At 40.3% G+C, this 17,876-nt stretch overlaps 1 protein-coding gene across 3 annotated transcripts; it reads left to right on the top strand.

The window, feature by feature from the left end:
- Positions 1–631: 631 nt before the first annotated feature.
- LOC102776553 (solute carrier family 35 member F5-like) lies at positions 632–17,264 on the top strand. 3 transcript variants are annotated; one of them, XM_006807611.3, is made up of 17 exons: positions 789–1,158; positions 1,472–1,610; positions 3,064–3,166; positions 3,582–3,752; positions 4,025–4,174; positions 5,289–5,351; positions 5,441–5,522; positions 6,991–7,181; positions 7,296–7,377; positions 7,483–7,570; positions 10,204–10,268; positions 10,390–10,494; positions 10,589–10,748; positions 10,899–10,989; positions 12,050–12,204; positions 13,395–13,495; positions 15,716–17,264. In XM_006807611.3, exons 4-16 carry the CDS (start codon positions 3,618–3,620, stop codon positions 13,474–13,476), a joined length of 1,449 nt encoding a protein of 482 aa, XP_006807674.1. In that variant the 5' UTR covers positions 789–1,158; positions 1,472–1,610; positions 3,064–3,166; positions 3,582–3,617; the 3' UTR covers positions 13,477–13,495; positions 15,716–17,264. The 3 variants fall into 3 exon arrangements, with proteins under 3 accessions (XP_006807675.1, XP_006807674.1, XP_006807673.1); XM_006807612.3 differs by lacking the exons at positions 789–1,158; positions 1,472–1,610 and adding an exon at positions 632–767; XM_006807610.3 differs by lacking the exon at positions 1,472–1,610.
- The last annotated feature ends 612 nt before the right edge of the window (positions 17,265–17,876 follow it).

Here is a 17,876-nt window from a genome sequence, read left to right as displayed (position 1 = left end):
TTATTGTATTTACAGTGTAATTCAATATAAATAAGAAAATATTAAGTATAATATAGTTGTATGTATAAATTAGTAATAAGTATGCATTATTATTGTATTTGTATAGTGCAATGACACAATTGGTTTCTCGCCCGTGGCTGAGCAGTAGAGACTACAGAACACCACCAGAGCTCTGTAGTCCAAATCAACTTAAAAACAAATTAAAATATTACTTTTAAAATATTAACTAGTAACAATATTGTGATAAAAGCAAAAGTATAATGAAGTTGAAGTACAATGCAAATTACTTTTTATGGATAAAAATTACAAACTGTAAGGGAATCACTCAATAGACTTTAGTTCATACTAAAACATTACTGACCCAAACAAACAAACAAAATGAGCAAAACCTCTTTGAAGCTCCTATTTTTATTTGTGTTTGTAAATGATGTTTTCTCCACAGCCCGAGGTAAAATTGAATTAATTTTCTCAATTTAATTTCCAAAAAGACAGTTTCAAAGGTGAAAACACCCAGCTATAACAAATAACCAAGAAAATGAGAGTTTATAAATACCGTATGAAAAAAACAAACATTTTCCCCCTTAAGACTTCATACCCCAGAGTTCCTTGCACCGTTAAGTGATGTCACCTGACAGGAGGCTGAGCTAATGTTTACAACCGCTGGGCTGGTGACACTTTTATCGGTCAAAGCTGTGATTTTTGTCAGGATTTCCGGAGCGTATGGGATGATGCTTAAATAATGGTGCAAACTAAACTCTCACATTCGGGTAAAAAAAATCTTATTTTACTATTGTTTCTTTTTCGTTTTTCAATCAAGCCAGTTAGCGCTTAGAATGCTAATAGGTAAACAAGCAGCTAAACGCAGCACACCTGCGACGGCGGTACACTGAATAAGTGGACTTCAGCCTGAGCTGTGGGCAATGAACTGGAGTAGATGTCCAGATAAGTTATAAAGTAAAGCGTCGGGACACCTGTCGACCTCCAGACTGTCAGAATTTAACAGGTAATAAATTAGCTAGCTTAAAAGCCGTGAGTGGCTAGCTTTGAGGAGGTCGTGTTTCCAGCAGCTTACCTGTTCGTACCTTAAAGAGTTACTGCCAACGCTCTCTGGATGTACTACGCGTAGCTAGCTGGCAGATAGTTGGATTTAAAGCTCAGGTAAGTGAAGGTGTATGCATGTCTTTCATTAGTAATCGTTTAAAAGTTTTCTGAAGTGTGTTTTTTAAGTTCGGGACATGCCCACTGACAGTTGAAAAACAAGCAGAACAAACCATTTTACCGAAATCTATCCCTCCGTTTGGTGTTTCGATGGTAGTAAAAAGCCCTGTTATAACATATGGTTCGCTTCATTTCAACACAGTGTGGATTTTATTGACCACATGTGTGGTGAAATTCACATATGGTAGACAACAGGTAGAATATTAAACAAAGTCTGTGTAGGTTCTCAATCATCTTAAGTCTATCTGTTCAGTGAAGGAGACCATCACAGAGCAGCGTTGGTGGCCTGTCCACCAGCCACCTTTAAAGCAAGAGATTCTCCATTCACAACTTGTCTAGTGTGACCTTAATGAGTCTCATAAAGTCAGGATGGGTCAACAACGTACTCCAAGGTAACAGCCCCTCTAGTGGGTAAATGCACACGCCTTCCTCTCAGCTTTCTAAACTTAAGTTGCCTCTCAGATGAGACTTAAAGTGTCTTCAGAAACTTAAGTGAAGTTGCCATCAATTTGATCACTTCAGGTTAATCAAAGTACAGTTGCTCAGTAAAATAAAATAGAACATGTGAAAGAAAATAAATCTGTGAGGTCAAAATTAGTAGTTAGATCAGAAAAAGTGTTACTGGTAAGGCTTGAGTTAGATATCTGCAGGGAGTGTTTGTAGCACCTATGATGTAACATATGTAATTGGCCAATGTCATTGTCGGCATTTGTGCTTGTATCAGTAGATTACGTGTTAATTACCTTGTGTGTCCTGGTGTTGTACATGTCCTCCGGTCGATAGAAACAAACACAATGCTGTGATCTTTTTCCTTTCTGGGTCCAGCTCTTTGTTGTGGACAGTTTTTTTTTTTGTTGTTTTTTTTCCTGGCTAAACATATGTCCCTCGAGTTTTTCCAAGTCTTTGAACATTCCCTGATGTCGTCCAGTATATTGAGCAGTCTCCCTCCAGGAATTTGCTGAGATTTGCGAGTCCTTATATTGATGCTATGATTATTAGTCCTTATATTGAGACAATGATTGTTAAGTGGCTGGAAATGCACAAGAGTAATCAGTGGCACTGAACAGGCCGATAACAATAGTTGTGTACTGCTTTGACCCGACGTGTAGTTACGTTTCTAAGAAGGTGCACCTCAGGTTACACAGTAGGTTAAAAAGAGAGTTTCAGAGACAACAAATAAGTAAAATTAGATCAACTACATCTCTAACCTCAGACTAAAACACGCTCACAAAAAAAAAAAAAAAAAATCAAAGAAGTAATAAAGCTTTCATGTCACATACAGCTGTAGGTGAACTCTTAGTATTTAAGTTACAGTCTGCTGGACAACACTTCCATGGTTTAACTCCAAAGTTTAACGGGTACACCGCGACATTTCATATTTTTCAAAAATTTTATTTTCTCTTAATTTGTATTTATTATCCCTCATTTTAAAAGTGTTCTTTGGGCTGGTTAACAGATGCTCACGTCCAGCGTTTAACTCTTTACCCTTTGAAAGTTGACTAGAAGCAACCCTCGAAGATCTTTTCTGAACTGATTGGTTTGTGTCATATTTCAGACTTGCTTATATAACAAAATAACTGGGTTTGAATCAAAAGTTAGTGAGGCTGGTCTCTGCCTGTGCAGCTACACAAACTATTCTAATGGTCATCAAACCTCATCTTTATTGAAATAAACTGACTTGTCAAACTCATCATTAAGGAAACAGAGGTCATTAAATATAGGGGATAGAGATAAATATGTTATCATGGACATTTGTTATTTTTTCACGCACACAAAGTTTTTCAGCACAGTGGAGTAACGCTCCTGGCTTCTAATTAGTTTTTTTTGTTTGTTTTTTTTTTGCAGGTGTTTAACTGCGAGTCTCAACTTAAACTGGCTGAAACAAAGAATCTGAGTTGACCTTCAAAGAGACTGGCTAAAATTCAGTTTACTTATTGGCAGCGACCAGGTGGGTGTTGAAGTGGTAAAAAGATAACCTTACTCCATTAAACATTTGGCTGCAGGCAAACTTACAGACACTAACACACTTATTGTTTGGACAAAAGTTTTCTGAAGGTTTGTTTATGTCTTGCATTGTCTGTCTAACTTCCACTTCCAGATTAAAAGACTCCACACTAGATTAGCCACATTCAAAATTGAGGTTTTGGTTGATATGTTAGACTGAAGTCTCTCTTTGTGTGGTTTCATAACTTTTTAGATGTTTTTAGTGATTAAAATGTTGAATGGGAGCTTTTTTAACTGGTTTAGAACAGGTTCATTAGCTTTAAAGAAGAAAAAAAATCTAAGGTAAATAGTTGGGAAGTTTATAGTTGGTCAACCTCGGAGCTCACTGTCTTCTGTCTGTCTTGTGATGTCGTCATCAGCGAGGCAGTTTCTGAATTTCTCCTCTCACCGTCCCGATGGAGTGGGTGTTCATCATGAACCGGATGAGCTCTCAGGGTAGCTCTGCAGCCCAGCGGAGACGGATGGCTCTGGGGGTGGTTATACTCCTGCTGGTGGATGTTATCTGGGTCGCCTCCTCCGAGCTGACCTCGGTAAGTCTGATCTCCATGCCTGTGATGTTGGAGCCAAACACTGAAAAGTCTTAATAAAACGGTGACCATGTTTAATGTGACCCAGAAAGCAGAAAAAAGCAGAATAGGCTCACTTTAAAATGAGGCGCAGATACACCAGATGGTGCTGGAGTAACTTTACCTGACTGTGATGCTCTTCCTTCACGTTTCATAAGGAAAAACTGCAGTTAAATATTTTTAAATTGTGAGTTTCAACCTTTGAAATTAAGTTTATGAAACAACTCCTTCTGCAGTACATTTTCAAGCGACAGGACTATAACAAGCCCTTCTTCAGCACCTTCGCCAAGACGTCCATGTTCGTGCTGTACCTGCTGGGCTTCCTGCTGTGGCGGCCATGGAGGCAGCAGTGCACGGGCACCCTGAAACGCCGCCGGTCCGCCTTCGTAAGTGGACACTTTCAGCGCACATTTAAGGGCTGTTTTTCATGCTTTTACTTTTCTAATGGTGACAGGTGTCTGTCAAGCTCTTTTCTTGTTAAAACTCTCATCGGTGTAAATGTTGCTGTGCTCGCTGCTCGTCATCGTAACACAAGTCAGTGAAGCAAACATACTGCTCAGGGGGAACTGACCCTTTGAACATGTTTGTTCAGGGGGTCAGTTCCGCCTGTATGTTTGTAGAGTAGGGGTTAAAAAAACAGAATTGTACTTATTTTTAACTTTATTTGACCAGGAAGCCCTTTTAGATTTAAATCTCTCTGTAAAGTGAGACCTGCTTGGCGAGCTCATATGACTGTGTCAGACAACGCAAACAGACAGGAGGCAAAATAAAGGCTTAGGAACATCAACACAAGTCTTTATAAGAGCTTTAAACTCTTCCAGGGAGACACCCAAGTTTGTTGATGCAATAACTCGAGAAGGAGGTTACGTAGGAGTTTCAATTTGCTTCTACTACAAATCTCAGACAATTCTCAGTGACTTCAACCTCAAGGCAGGGTCAGAGGTTAGTTTTTCTGAAAATCGTGTGAGTGGGATAATTCGAGAAGGAAGTCAGCTAGGATTTTCAAACATACCCTTCATGCATCTACTGGGAAGCTGAGGCGTAGCACTGGTGATCGCTTTCATGTTTACCTCAGAAAGCAGCACAAAAAGTTTAGTACTTCACAAAGGAAAAGATCAGAAAATACAGGCAGACCCCCTGCATCTGCTCCCTTGTGGGCTCATCACAGTAAACCTTCAGCCTCCATTTCACTCTATCCCTCAGATCCTCCTCTGACACCCTCTGCATGTCCTCCTCCATCACATCCATGAATCTTCTCTGTGGTTGTCCTTGTTTCAACTCTTTTGTCCATTATAGCCACTGTCCGCTGCAAACCTGCCAAATGCTCTATGCTCTAACTTTATCTCCATTTGTGTTTGTCATTCTTTGTGTTCATGAACAAAAATGACGATAATTAACTAAAAGTTGTAGAATTATATAATTTTCTGTTACGAAGCTGAAGATCAGTCTGACATCTTCTGCTTTTGACTTCTTTGACGTTTGATTTGCACCTTTCTGCAGTTTGCTGATGCCGAAGCCTACTTCACACCCTGCACCACTGACTCCACTGTGAACAACTGTCTGGTACGTAGCTTAATTACTGCAGGTGTACTGCACACGAGTAAATCTTCCTGCATCTGTACCTAAGCTGGCTTTCTGTCACACCTTTGCAGAGTGAGCCTCTGTACGTACCTGTGAAGTTCCAGGACGTCCCCACCGAGCACTCGAGCTGTTTAATGGGAGACTGTGAATCCTGTGAGTACGGATGTTTGTGTCATTCATTAAAAATGCATCCCTGCTTCTGAAGCTTTCACTCAGATGTGACTGATTAGGAGTTAAAACTTCTGACCAACAGAGGGCAGTGCTGAGCTGTGCAAATATAAGAAAACATTGTGTCCCTCAGACCTTCGCTTTCAGTGACTAACAAAACTAAATTATGCTCAAATTGTCTGTTTGATAGAGCAGTTAAGAAACAATGATTTTTTTAAAAAAAATTTTATGCTCGCCTTCACAAACGAATGAAGACAAGCATAAAAAGTAATCATGTGTCTTAACTGCTGTGATGGGAAGCTGTGAAAAGGTAAACGGTGATGGTTTTTTTGGTGTTTCTGCTGAGATTTCGTTTCCTGTGTTTGTTTGTGGCACCTGAAGCTGGAAGTGATGTTTTTTATGAAATTAAAACATTCTGGGAAGCGCTCAGAGCGACGTGTGAGGACATAATTTTAAAGAATCCAGAGGGAATCCAGGGTGATTAAAAATAAATAGCAATGAACCTCGAATGATTAAATGCCAAAAAGATGACTGGATTGTTTTGAAAATAAACTCAAACACCGTGTTACACATTGAATGAGACAAATTATGTCAAACTTTGAAAAGAAAAAAACCCTCACACATAATATTAGCATAAAAAGTAAGGCGGTTTATTTCTTTCTTTCTTGTAACAATGTTTCTTGGTAATGAATGTCATACTGTTGGAAAGCCTGTTTATTTCTCTGCCACATTTATAAGGAAAAGCATTGTGGATTGAGCAGCAGAGTTAAGTATGTGGGTTGTGCCCGTGGAAAAAAAACAAGTTCTCTGCCAATAACAAATGGCTTATTCTGCCAGTCAGTTCTTTTTAAAGCTACTGGTACTCCACAGCTGCCTGATTGGCTCCTGATTAGCAGAACCTTTTACTGATCTGGACATGGCCAATGCCATAGGACAACTTCATGCTAGTTTTCCATAAAACCAAGTTACAGCATTATTTGGAGTGAGCACCAGTATCTTCTCCAAATTGAGAGAGATGGGTTGCAAAGTTGGCGTTCCAGTCAGACACCACAAGAAGACCATTTCTTCAATCTGTCAGCACGTGGGAACCAAAGTCTTTTACATGTTTGCAGTCAAGGTCTGCAGGACGATATGGCCGATGACTCTATACCCAGACAATCCAGGTCAGACTGCACACAGCCAGGCTCTGGTCTCATAAGGCAGCCAGGATTGCCCTTCACCATTAAGCCCATGATGTCTGTAACATGTGCATTAGAAGCTGAACATGTTCAGTGATGAGTCCACATTCTGCCTACAGCAGATAGATCGTAGGGTCAAAGTGTGGAGAAGACACAGTGTTATACTGATTGCTGCACCAATAGGGTAACTGCTTTTGATGGAGGCAGCCTAACTAGGTGTGTCCAGCAGTAAACATTAAAGCCTTTTAAGTTACGTCTTGTCTCTTTATTCCCAGCATCCAAAAAGCAGCGGGTGCGTTTCAGTAACATCATGGAGGTGCGTCAGCTGCCCTCCACTCAGGCCCTGGAGGCCAAGCTGTCGCGCATGTCCTACCCCGCTGCCAAGGACCACGAGGCCATGCTGCGCACCGTGGGCAAGCTGACCATCACTGACGTGGCCAAAATCAGCTTCTTCTTCTGCTTTGTGGTGAGCAGCAGTGAGAGGAGTTGGAGCTCCCGACTCTCTGTCAGAGCTGGATTTATGAGGCAAATTAAACGGTGTTTTATCACAGGCCTCATCGTTGTTTTGTTTGTCTCACAGTGGTTCCTGGCTAACCTGTCCTACCAGGAAGCTCTGTCCGACACACAGGTCGCAATCGTCAACATTTTATCTTCCACCTCAGGTGACTCCATCACTCTCTCTCTCCGTGTACATTACAGCACTAACATCTCAAAGATGATGGATTATTGCATTAAATCGTTTCTGAATGTGTCCTTTTCCTCTTCAGGTCTGTTTACGCTCATCTTGGCGGCCATATTTCCCAGCAACAGCAGTGACCGCTTCACCCTTTCCAAGCTCTTAGCCGTGGCTCTGAGGTAAGGTCGGATCACGCGGAGGTTGAGAAAAAGCATTGTGGGAGTCAAATCCAAGAACACTCCCTACCAGACTCCCTCAGGGTCAGCGGACTTAAAAAAATAAAAAGTGGAAATAACTCGGAATTCGGAAATCTGATATATTCACTGAGAGGAAAATTCAGAAAGTGTCATTTCAAAGGGTTATGCCATTTTTGGGTACATTTTAAAGGGTGATATCTCCATGTGGGGCAGGTGGCTGCTCAGAACAGGATACAGCATACAGAAGGGTCTCCTCTTTATTCACTGGAAAGAAATGAAGGCTTCCACTGTGGCTTTTTGGGCTTAAACATAAAGAAATTAATGAACAATGTTACAGAAAAGGGCCTCACAGCTCACTACCCAGATTTCTTTACCCTTAAATTCACAGAAATAAAAATGTATTTAGAAATTTACGGAGGACCTCTTATTTAATTAAAAAACACCTCAGTTTCTGTCCTATCTATTACAAACTTACTTTGTCAATAAGAAGGCTGTAAAACTGATATAAATACAGTTAAAAACCACCTTCCTTTTACATTTGGCCGAATGGCCCATTTGGTGGGCTGTTTGTGGCTCTCGGACCGTATGTTTGAAACCACCGGGTCTAGTTCATTCAGGGGTATTTCAGATCATAAATCCAGCTCCTTTCTTATTGAGTATTGTTAACTTCATTTTCCTAAGCATCTGATTCAAAACAAATAAAAGTCATAAGCTGTCATCTCTGCTGGAGGAGATGTAGCTCTTCTTTTCTTAGCTTGTTTGTGTTTTGCACAAACCAAAACACATAGATTTTATAATCTGGTCTTCCGGCTGCACCTTTTCCATCCAGCTCTATGGTTCCATAAAATTCATGGAAATCCTCAAGCTCTGCTTCAAATTATTTTTTCATTTTATTTCTTAAAGTTTGGCCCCTGAAGTAAAATGAATAAAATTTACTCGTTTTCACTTTCTAATAAAAAAAAAATTCAGTCAGAGCTGATTTTTTTTTTTTTTTAAACATTCAGACTGCATTTATTTATCCAAAAAGTTCAGTTTTTTCATTTCTAGCACTGAACAACCTGCTCAACACACAACTTCATTCAGAGGATGCTAGTTTAGCATCACAGACACATAAACTGGCAGATTGAACAAGAACTTGGTATTTAGTATTCTTTTGTGGAACTTTTAACCCTCTGAACAGTGTTGCCAACTTAGCAACTTTGTCGCTATATTTAGCGAGTTTTCAGACCCCCTAGCGACTTTTTTTAGAAAAAAAGTCGCTAAAAAAGACGTGAAAGCGCATATCGCTTTTACTCTCAGTGAGCAGCGGGTGCTGTAACGCAGTCAGTTCTTCTTTTACTCTTATGCTGTTTTGTGGATCACAAGGTTTAAAACCACTTATAAACACACACACACACACAAAGTAACTCCACCAGAGTGCCTATTTCGGGTCACTTTTGCCGGTCCAAGCCCGGGTAAAGGAGCAGGGTTGGAATTGTGACGTTAAAAAAACAATAATTGCTAAAAGAAATTTAATTTGTAGTTCTAAATAAATTCTAAATGCATTTAGGACGTTTTTTACTCACTTTATGTCTCGTCCACGATGTTATTTCTCTCTCCAGCAGCGTAGGTTACAATTACATTAGCATGACCAATTATGCAAATTAGGTGATGACGTCATTTAGCGACTTCTAGCGACTTTTAGGACAGCCAATAGCGATTTTCCTTACTGAGGAGTTGGCAACACTGCCTCTGAAGCCTAACCTGTCTCTGACATCAGACAGGCATTTGCCATGTTTTTCTTCCAAGTTCTGTAACTACCGTAAACTCTGAAGCTACAAAGACGAAGACTGGTTGAGAAAGTGTGTGAGTGTGATTGAGCTCTACAGAAAACAGATATTTTTACAGTAGTTAAAAAAAATAAAAGGTTTTTGCTTTTTACTGTTATTTGCCGTGATTTGGATGTGCTGCCCTGCCTGGGATTACCGTATATATCACAGAAAAAGCACAGACTTTCAGAAACTGTTGGAATTTTTGAGTGCGCAACTGGTTCAAGAGTTACATTAATTAGACCTAAAGGTTTGACCTAAAACAGGTTAATAGACATTGATTAGACATAGAATGGTCAGGTACAAGAACTGGAGTGAATGTGAGCGAAAAGGGAGTCAATGTCGATGGAAATGCTTTGAAAGACCTTCAGACAGCTGGAGAACTGATGCTGAAGACCATCTGGCTTCTTGGAAGTAAAATAAAAAATGAAGGGTGGTTCAAGACTTTTGCACAATACTCAATAATAATGGGTTGTTGTTGAAAATAGCAGATTTTTCACGCTCTTCACTGGCTGTGCTCTCAGATTTTTTTATTTTTTTTATTTTTCTCTCAACCATCTTTGTTTCCGCTCGGTTAGAGGCAGATTGTTTTCCTTCAGAGAGACTGACTGTTTGGTCCTACTGCGGATTAAATCCTGTGCTGCACCTGATTAAGAGAATCATCACATTATTCATTTCTTTCTGCAGTTTTGTGTTTTTCAGAAAATCTGAGCATTGTAGCTGTGTTATACTTTCTCTCTCTGTGTTTTCTATTTTTAACATGTTCATTTTTATTTGTGAGATTAATTCAGTGCCTCTCTTGTTTAGCATGGGAGGCGTTGCTCTCGTGAGTCTCTCCAGCATGGACATCTCAGATGGGAAAGGAGTCATCGGTCAGTGATTTCCAACTTTTTCTTTATCACAGAGGCCTCGTACAGGCATCACCTTGTTCCTAGTCTGTTGGTGTAATACAAAAACCCCACATCTAATGTAATGATTTATATTTCTATGAAGGTTCCCTGTGGTCGCTGGCTGGGGCGATGCTATATGCCGTCTATATCGTAATGATCAAGCGGCGAGTGGATCGGGAGGATAAGCTCGACATCCCAATGTTCTTTGGTAGGAGAAGTGTTTGTTTTAAAGGCTCAGCGGGCACCTGTGCAGTCTCACTCCATGAAATTGTCTAAATTGGGGTGTGCTGTGCGTCTCTCAGGGTTTGTGGGTCTGTTCAACCTGCTGCTGCTGTGGCCTGGCTTCCTCCTGCTCCACTACACCGGCTTCGAGGCCTTTGAGCTCCCCAGCCAACTCGTGTGGACGTACATCCTCATAAACGGCCTCATCGGCACCGTTCTGTCCGAGTTCCTCTGGCTCTGGTGAGCTGGGTTACATTTTCTATCAGGTCACAATAGTGACACCAAATCACCAACGTTCACACTACCATAAAGGCCACGAGGGGTTGTGTTTGAGTAATGTAAAGCTTTCAGAGAAGTGGTGATTTTAGTGACGAGTCTTTGTGTCCTCAGGGGCTGTTTCCTCACATCTTCTCTAATTGGGACTCTGGCATTGAGCCTCACCATCCCACTCTCCATTATGGCCGACATTTGCATGCAGAAGGTGAGAGTTTGAGATAAAATTGTACGTAATTTTGTTGGTTTTGTGTGAAATCAGCAAGAAAACTGTCAAAATTGTATCTAAATGACTCCGAATGGGTCTATTTAAAGTACTTTTATCTATTTTAACTAACTCTTTGTGATTCATTCTTATGAGGGTCCTTTAATGACAGAATAAAATGTTTAATGCAAATGTCTGTGAAGGTTCTCAGTCATCCAGGTCATCGTAGTCAAAGGAGCTTGCAAAGAAAAGCGTCTGGACTTCTTTAAGTTACTTGAAGACGTTTCACCTCTCATCCGAGAAGCTTCTTCAGTTCTAAGGTCAAATGGTGGAGAGTCCCAGATATAAACCTGGTGGGAGTTTCCCCCCACAGAGGGACAAAAGGACCCCTGATGATCCTCTAATCGCCTGAGCCAAGGTGTGAAACTGGGTGTGGGTCCCAATCAGCCAGAGTTTTGGGTGAGTTCATTGTGAAACCTGGCCCCACCTTATCATGCGAATTCCTGAGGTCAGATGGCCCAGGGTGTGAGTGGGCGTTAAGGCGTCTGGGGAGGAACTCAAAACTGGATTATAGATGGCAGAGAGTTGGTGTCGTAAACCACCGCCTCTGTTCAAAGATGGTCGCTCACAGTGGACATAGATGCTTCTTTCACTCCTCTTTCAAACCATCTGTCCTCTCTGTCCAAAATGTGAACATTGGCATCCTCGAAAGAGTGACCTTTGACCTTTAGATGCAGATGGACAGCTGAGTCTTGTCCTGTGGAGGTGGCTCTTCTGTGTTGTGCCATGCGCTTGTGAAGTGGCTGTTTGGTCTCTCCAATGTAGAGGTCTGGGCATTCCTCGCTGCACTGTACAGCAAACACCACATTGTTAAGTCTGTGTTTTGGCGTTTTGTCTTTCGGGTGAACCAGTTTTTGTCTGAGTGTGTTGCTGGGAAGTCCAGACGCTTTTCTTTGCAAGCTCCTTTGACTAATGCATGGAAAACACTCCACACCACACCTTTAATGGCACGGATTGTGTTAAATTAGTTTCCCCTCGTGTGTGTGTGTGTGTGTGTCGACAGGTGCGTTTCTCGTGGTTGTTTTTTGCCGGGGCGGTCCCTGTCTTCCTCTCCTTCTTCATCGCCACACTTTTATGTCACTACAACAACTGGGACCCAGTGCTGGTGGGGCTGAGGAGGGTTTACGCCTTCATCTGCAGGAAGCATCGCATTCAGAGGTACGAGACTATAAACATTGATCATCAGAGGGTTTTTCTTCTTTTAAACCCTCCATTGGTGAGCCATGGTGCATGAAAAGAGGAAATGCTGCTGAAAGCCGTCCCTATCAGCAGCAACTCTGTTCATGGATTGTGACAATAATCTCAGATATGATAATAACAGCTAAATTAGGATTAGGAGTTATGCTCCGGGGCTGGAAAACCAAACCAGGAAGTGTAGAAAACTGAAACTCCTCTTATAAGGTTGGCTCCGGAACGCAGACTGTACATAAAAGATGGACGTGCCCACCCAGCTTGACAAGAGCCTTTTCTCCATCATCATCTTAGTGCTTTGAGATGTGACAAGTTAGTGCAACCACATGCTTGATAACTCGTTAGGCAGTGAGGGTAATTGTTTGGTGATTGTAAGAATGACCAAAATATATAAAACAAAAACTTACAGCCTGGTGGAATATTGGGGAAAAAAGTAAACTTGAGCAGAAATTTGCTCTTTTTTTTGGGGATGAATAACCATAAATGTAATTACACTTTGATTAGAGCCAAATGCATTTTAATTTCTCAATAACGCGTTTGTTCAAACTCTTATTTAAGCAAATGAACATCAGTGAAATGAAAAAACAAAACAAAAATAGAGCACATCATTTGAAACAAATGAGTCTTTTTGGACTTCATGGGCACAAATTGTCTGTGTTATCCACTTTTATTTGTGTACAGTGAGGCTCCAAATGTAGCGGCTGTGTCATTTGTGATGCAGCTGCAAAAAGCTGCTTAATGGCTTGTGTGTTTGTAAAAGGCAGATGGAAGTTGTAGCTGTGCACACACCTGAGAGCAGGCAAAGCTAATGTACTCTGAAGCCTGTGCAGGAAGTGAGTCATCACACGCCTGGTGTTTTTAAGAAGTCAAAGCTTTTAAGTTTTTAAAAAGAAAGTGAGTTGTTGTTGTGCGTCTGTGGTGTGCGACCTATTAAAAATGGATTGACCTTCACTCTGACACATACTTTGGATAATGCAGTCCATTTGTGGCTTGCAGTTTTGCTAAGTTAAGTCTGTAATCAGCTGTACATGCTTCACTGACTAACCTCTCTGCACAGCGCTCTTCTGCTTTTTGGTTAGCGGTGATTATAATAATAATGATGGTTGTCAGGATGACGACTGTGATGATGATTGACATCCTGTTTTCTCCATCCGCAGGCTGCCAGATGACAGCGAGCAGTGTGAAAGCCTTATTCCCCTCCACACCGTCTCCCCCGGCGAAGGAAGCTTCTGCTCGTGATCCGGCAGTCAAACAAAATGTAAATCACAGTCGACCTTTTCTGGCCTTGGTTTGTGCGCTGTTTACGTCTGTGTTTGTGTTTGTGTTTGTGTTTGTGAAAGGCTGCTAGATTCAATCTTAGACTGAAAGAATAACAAATCAAAAGTAGTCATTTGTGCACTCTGACTGACTGATGGTGCTGCAGGATACGGAGGACCGAAACTGTCCAAATTAAAATGTGAATAAACAAAAACAAATAAGAGACTCGCTCATTCAGAAAAAGCAAAATAAATATTCCATTAAATCAGCGCAAATGTTACAAATAAATACTCTTAATATACAATTACCTATTTAATTTTCTATTTTGTACACGTGGTATATATTTTTGTATTATTTTTCCCTTGATTTTATTCATCCTTATTTGCTTTTTAAATTAAAGCAAGTAAACAAATTTTATTTTGTCTTGCCCCTAAAGTGGTCAAAAATAAAATAAAACTTTATTTGATTAAAAACATAATTGTTTTTGAAAATTATGTTTGTCTTCTATATTTACTTAATGTTCTTTAATTTTGTGTTTTCTTCAGATATTTAATTAAAATATTAATTTAATTTTCTTTCTTATTTCTTTTAACATTTATAATTCTTAATATAACTTATTGCCACAATTATTTTTAATTCATTATGTATTGCCACAAAATGCACTAGCATAAAATATAATTCACCAGCAGTATTAATATTCTATTAAAGAGACCAAATTCAATTAAATTTAAAATTCAATTCAGTTGTGACAGATTAATAAACATATTTTGCATGTTTTGTCCTAAACTTCACTATTTTTCCCCATTTGATAGAACAATTTATTCCTCGCATTCCTCTTAGATTTAAGTGTTTATGTTAATTTTGTATTTTATTTAATTTATTGCCAATAAAAGTAAAGAACAAACTAAGGCAGAAATGTATAACAATAATCTGAAAATGGTACTGGAAGGTAGGAGAAGAAGAAACACTAGTATTAATTAATTTGTTGGAAATTACATAAATAGGGGAATTAAAGTTAATGAAATACAGAGGGAAATTAAAATAGTAGTAATCTGTGTCATAAATGATTTTGATAAAGATATTTTTGGAGGATTTACTGGTGTATTATTGTTCTTTTCAGACATTTATTTAGTTTGGATTTTGGCAGTTTTGGTCCTTCATAGTTACTTCTAACCTTAATTTCCTCTGCTGTGTGAAAACCGACAATGAGAAATCCAAATAGAAACATATTGGATTTTTAGTCTCTTTTTAGCTCATTGTTTCGGTTTTCCACTTTTTTTTTTTCTGTCCTCAGTGTAGTTTGAAGGCAAAGGGAATAAAAGAAAAGGAAACCATATGGAATAGATGTTATTTCATTTCACGTCTCATCCTCAAAAACACATTATAATATGTCCACACTTTGCTTTGAGCTTGGCAGCCTAAAAAATCTTCCACTTTAATGCAAAATCCTGTGACAGGTTTGTTCCCTAAACAAGCCGATAATATTTACCAGAGTTAGCCATTTGCCTTGAACATCTGTCCGCCATCTGTCCGACGTCCAGCCTAAATATTTTAGACAGAAGTCACTTGTCTCTCATTGCTTTAGTGGAGCTATGATTCAATTTCGCAGCAGAGCTGAGGGGATCTGACCTCAGCATGCGGTTTCTAACAGGACTCAGTAAGATCAGCGTTTATTATTGGGTGATTATTTCATTACAGATCAAGTATCAGCTCATCATGTAACAGTGCCACAAACTCTTGTATTCTCAGACAACGCCACCTTCCAACAACACGGGCAAAGTGTTTTATATTTTACTTACTTGGATAATTTATTTAATGCAAGTATGATAATAAGGAAAAAATCTGAAAAATATTCAAATAATATAGGAGGACACACAGTATTTATCCACAAATTTACAACCTGTGCAGTACAGGTGGGATATTTCAGGTAAACCTTCTGACCTGATGACCTTCAAGGCGTGTTTAATCAGTGCTGCTTCTGCAGGCTGAGGTGTGATCACTGTTGTGTTTTGTTTTCTTGAAGCCTGGCAGTGAAAGTGTGTCCTATTAAAATAGGAAATTAATATATGAAATGTGTTTGGCCTGCAGGTTTTAGAGATTGTTGGAAAAATTCAGGTAAAAGAAAATTAGTTTGTGGTGAAAATGTGAAGTTTTTGTTATGTTGAGTTTCTGTAAGCGCACAGTTTTTGTCTCTCACAACGTTTTTTCTTCTCTCTTGCAGGGCGGCCATCGTGGATCTGGCTGAGCTGACAATCGGGAAGCTTTCAGAGACGTTGAACGTACCCCAGTGCCTCCCATTACATCTTATTTATTTTCTACAATGTTCAGATTTAGTTCTGGAAGCTCGGTTTTATCATCACACTTCCATCCAGCACTACAGACTAAAGATTTCCTCATTTTGCTTATTTTCTGTGTCTAAAAGAAAGAAACGGTACATCACTCAAGATGCAGGACTTCATTATCAGTGATATTGCCAAATTAAACCGTTAATATTGGAGAAGACTTCCTTTTGGTCTACTGAAGGATCCTAAGAAATGACAATCTATAGGACACATAAAGCGTTGTTATTATTTCCAAATGGTTCCTGTGACGCATAACTGTTGTTGAGTTGTTTTCACGACCAGAGATCTGGCAGAACTGGAAACGCTGGACACGGACGAGCTCCTGGTACCCAGCGGGGGCGGCTCGGGTAGTCAGAGCGACCTCTGTGTCTTTATAAACACTAGACAGATAACACTACAGCCGAACAGGACAGCACCACGTCTTGTTTCCTCAGTGCTGGATCCTGAACACGAGCTCCAAACGGAATAGAAAGCCTTCAAAAAAAGTTCTGCTCCTAAAAATAAAAACCCACGTCAAGTTTGGATTGAGCTCATCTCCCCTTTAAGGTAGTCTCTGAGTGAAACTCTGGACCTCTTCCAGCGCCCCGACTCCTCCTGTTTTGATTGTTTGCATTTGATTTTGAGACAGTTACACGGTTGTTAGATCACATCGTCCCAGGTGGGGCACAGAGTTGCATCTACAGGGTTGCACACGTAGCCACAGTGATGTCACCCATTTTGAAGCCTTACCCGAGGAATCTGTCGGATACGTGTCCATGACACTGTTTTCTTCCGTCCTTTGCACGGCTTCAAGTCACACTGGGAGCGTTTGATGACTCCATAATCTTTTATTTGTAAATTCAAGCTGTTCCTGCGTCTGACTTCCTGCCCTCCTCATCAGCTCGCCGTGACTTTGAGCAGTACAGAACAGGAACTTATCAGAGTCTTCTGAAACACGCTGTGGGAAAACAGGAGGAATCAAAAGCCAAAGCTTTCTCGGTTATACTAGAACTTCACTCAACAAAACTGAAGCATTAACTTCTTGGACCAACTGCAACTCTCAGAAAGCCTTATAATTAGTGAGATAAGTGCATTAAAATGCTCCAGAAGCCTCAAACAGCACAACAAAGATTTGGAGGTTGAGTCCAGGGGCTCCAGTGAGCTGAGGTGAAGCCTGGCAGACAGACAAGCTGCCACAGCCCAATTTTAAATCTCAGTAGAATCGAGACAGCTAAGTCATAGATCATAGTGACCAACGCTGTTTTTGTAGCAGGCTGTAATCGTGCTTATTTCTGCTGCATGGGAGTCTGTGAGGACTCACTCACCGCTGGAGAAAGCCTCCAGTGGACAATGAAAGAATGGCAGCATTTGGCACTTTTGCATTTACTCATTCTTTTCAGCTCTAAGTTCGTCTGTCAGGTGTTTGGTTTTTGTTTTGTTTGTTTTTGGGGGGGGTGTTCACAGTGACACTCAGGTCATTTAAGAGCACAATCTTCTCTCGCAGTGCCACCTACTGGCCAGGTTTGGCACCCTGGAAAACCCAGGCACGCTAATGGATACACAGAGGTGAAAGTATGCAGTCAGAGCTGGATACTAAAGGAGTGTTCTTGGATTATAGTTGTGTTAGAAGAGGTCCAGTGTTTCCTGAGGAAATTACCTTGAAGGGGAGATCAACCGAAATCAAACCAGACTGGAGTCACTGAACTTTGTGATCGCCTTCGTGCAATAAAAACAGTCGTCTGCAGTTTCCTTTGTTAAAAAGGTTTGTAAATAGTGTACACAGTGAAACATGTACATGGAACTGTTTTATTTTTGACCTTCAAATGACCACTAAAGATTCATATTTTATATCCGTGTCTTCTGGAACGACTGCCGCCACAGGAAGCTTTCGCTCTGCAGCCAAAACTCGCTGATATTTCACCACCTGAACTGGACTGTGTGTGATTTTATTTTACATCTTAAGTGAAGAAAAAATATTTACTGTGCTTGTGATTTTATGTGACAAGAAGAAGCCTTGTTGTTCTGTCATCAGCCTCGGTGTTGGTCATGTCAGCACTACCG

This window comes from Neolamprologus brichardi, chromosome 16 (assembly GCF_056152115.1).
Source record: "Neolamprologus brichardi isolate AB-2024 chromosome 16, ASM5615211v1, whole genome shotgun sequence".
In the NCBI taxonomy this organism is placed as follows: domain Eukaryota; kingdom Metazoa; phylum Chordata; class Actinopteri; order Cichliformes; family Cichlidae; genus Neolamprologus; species Neolamprologus brichardi.
The sequence above is the reverse complement of the archived record's forward strand: the minus strand, read 5'-3'. Positions and strand labels throughout refer to the sequence as shown.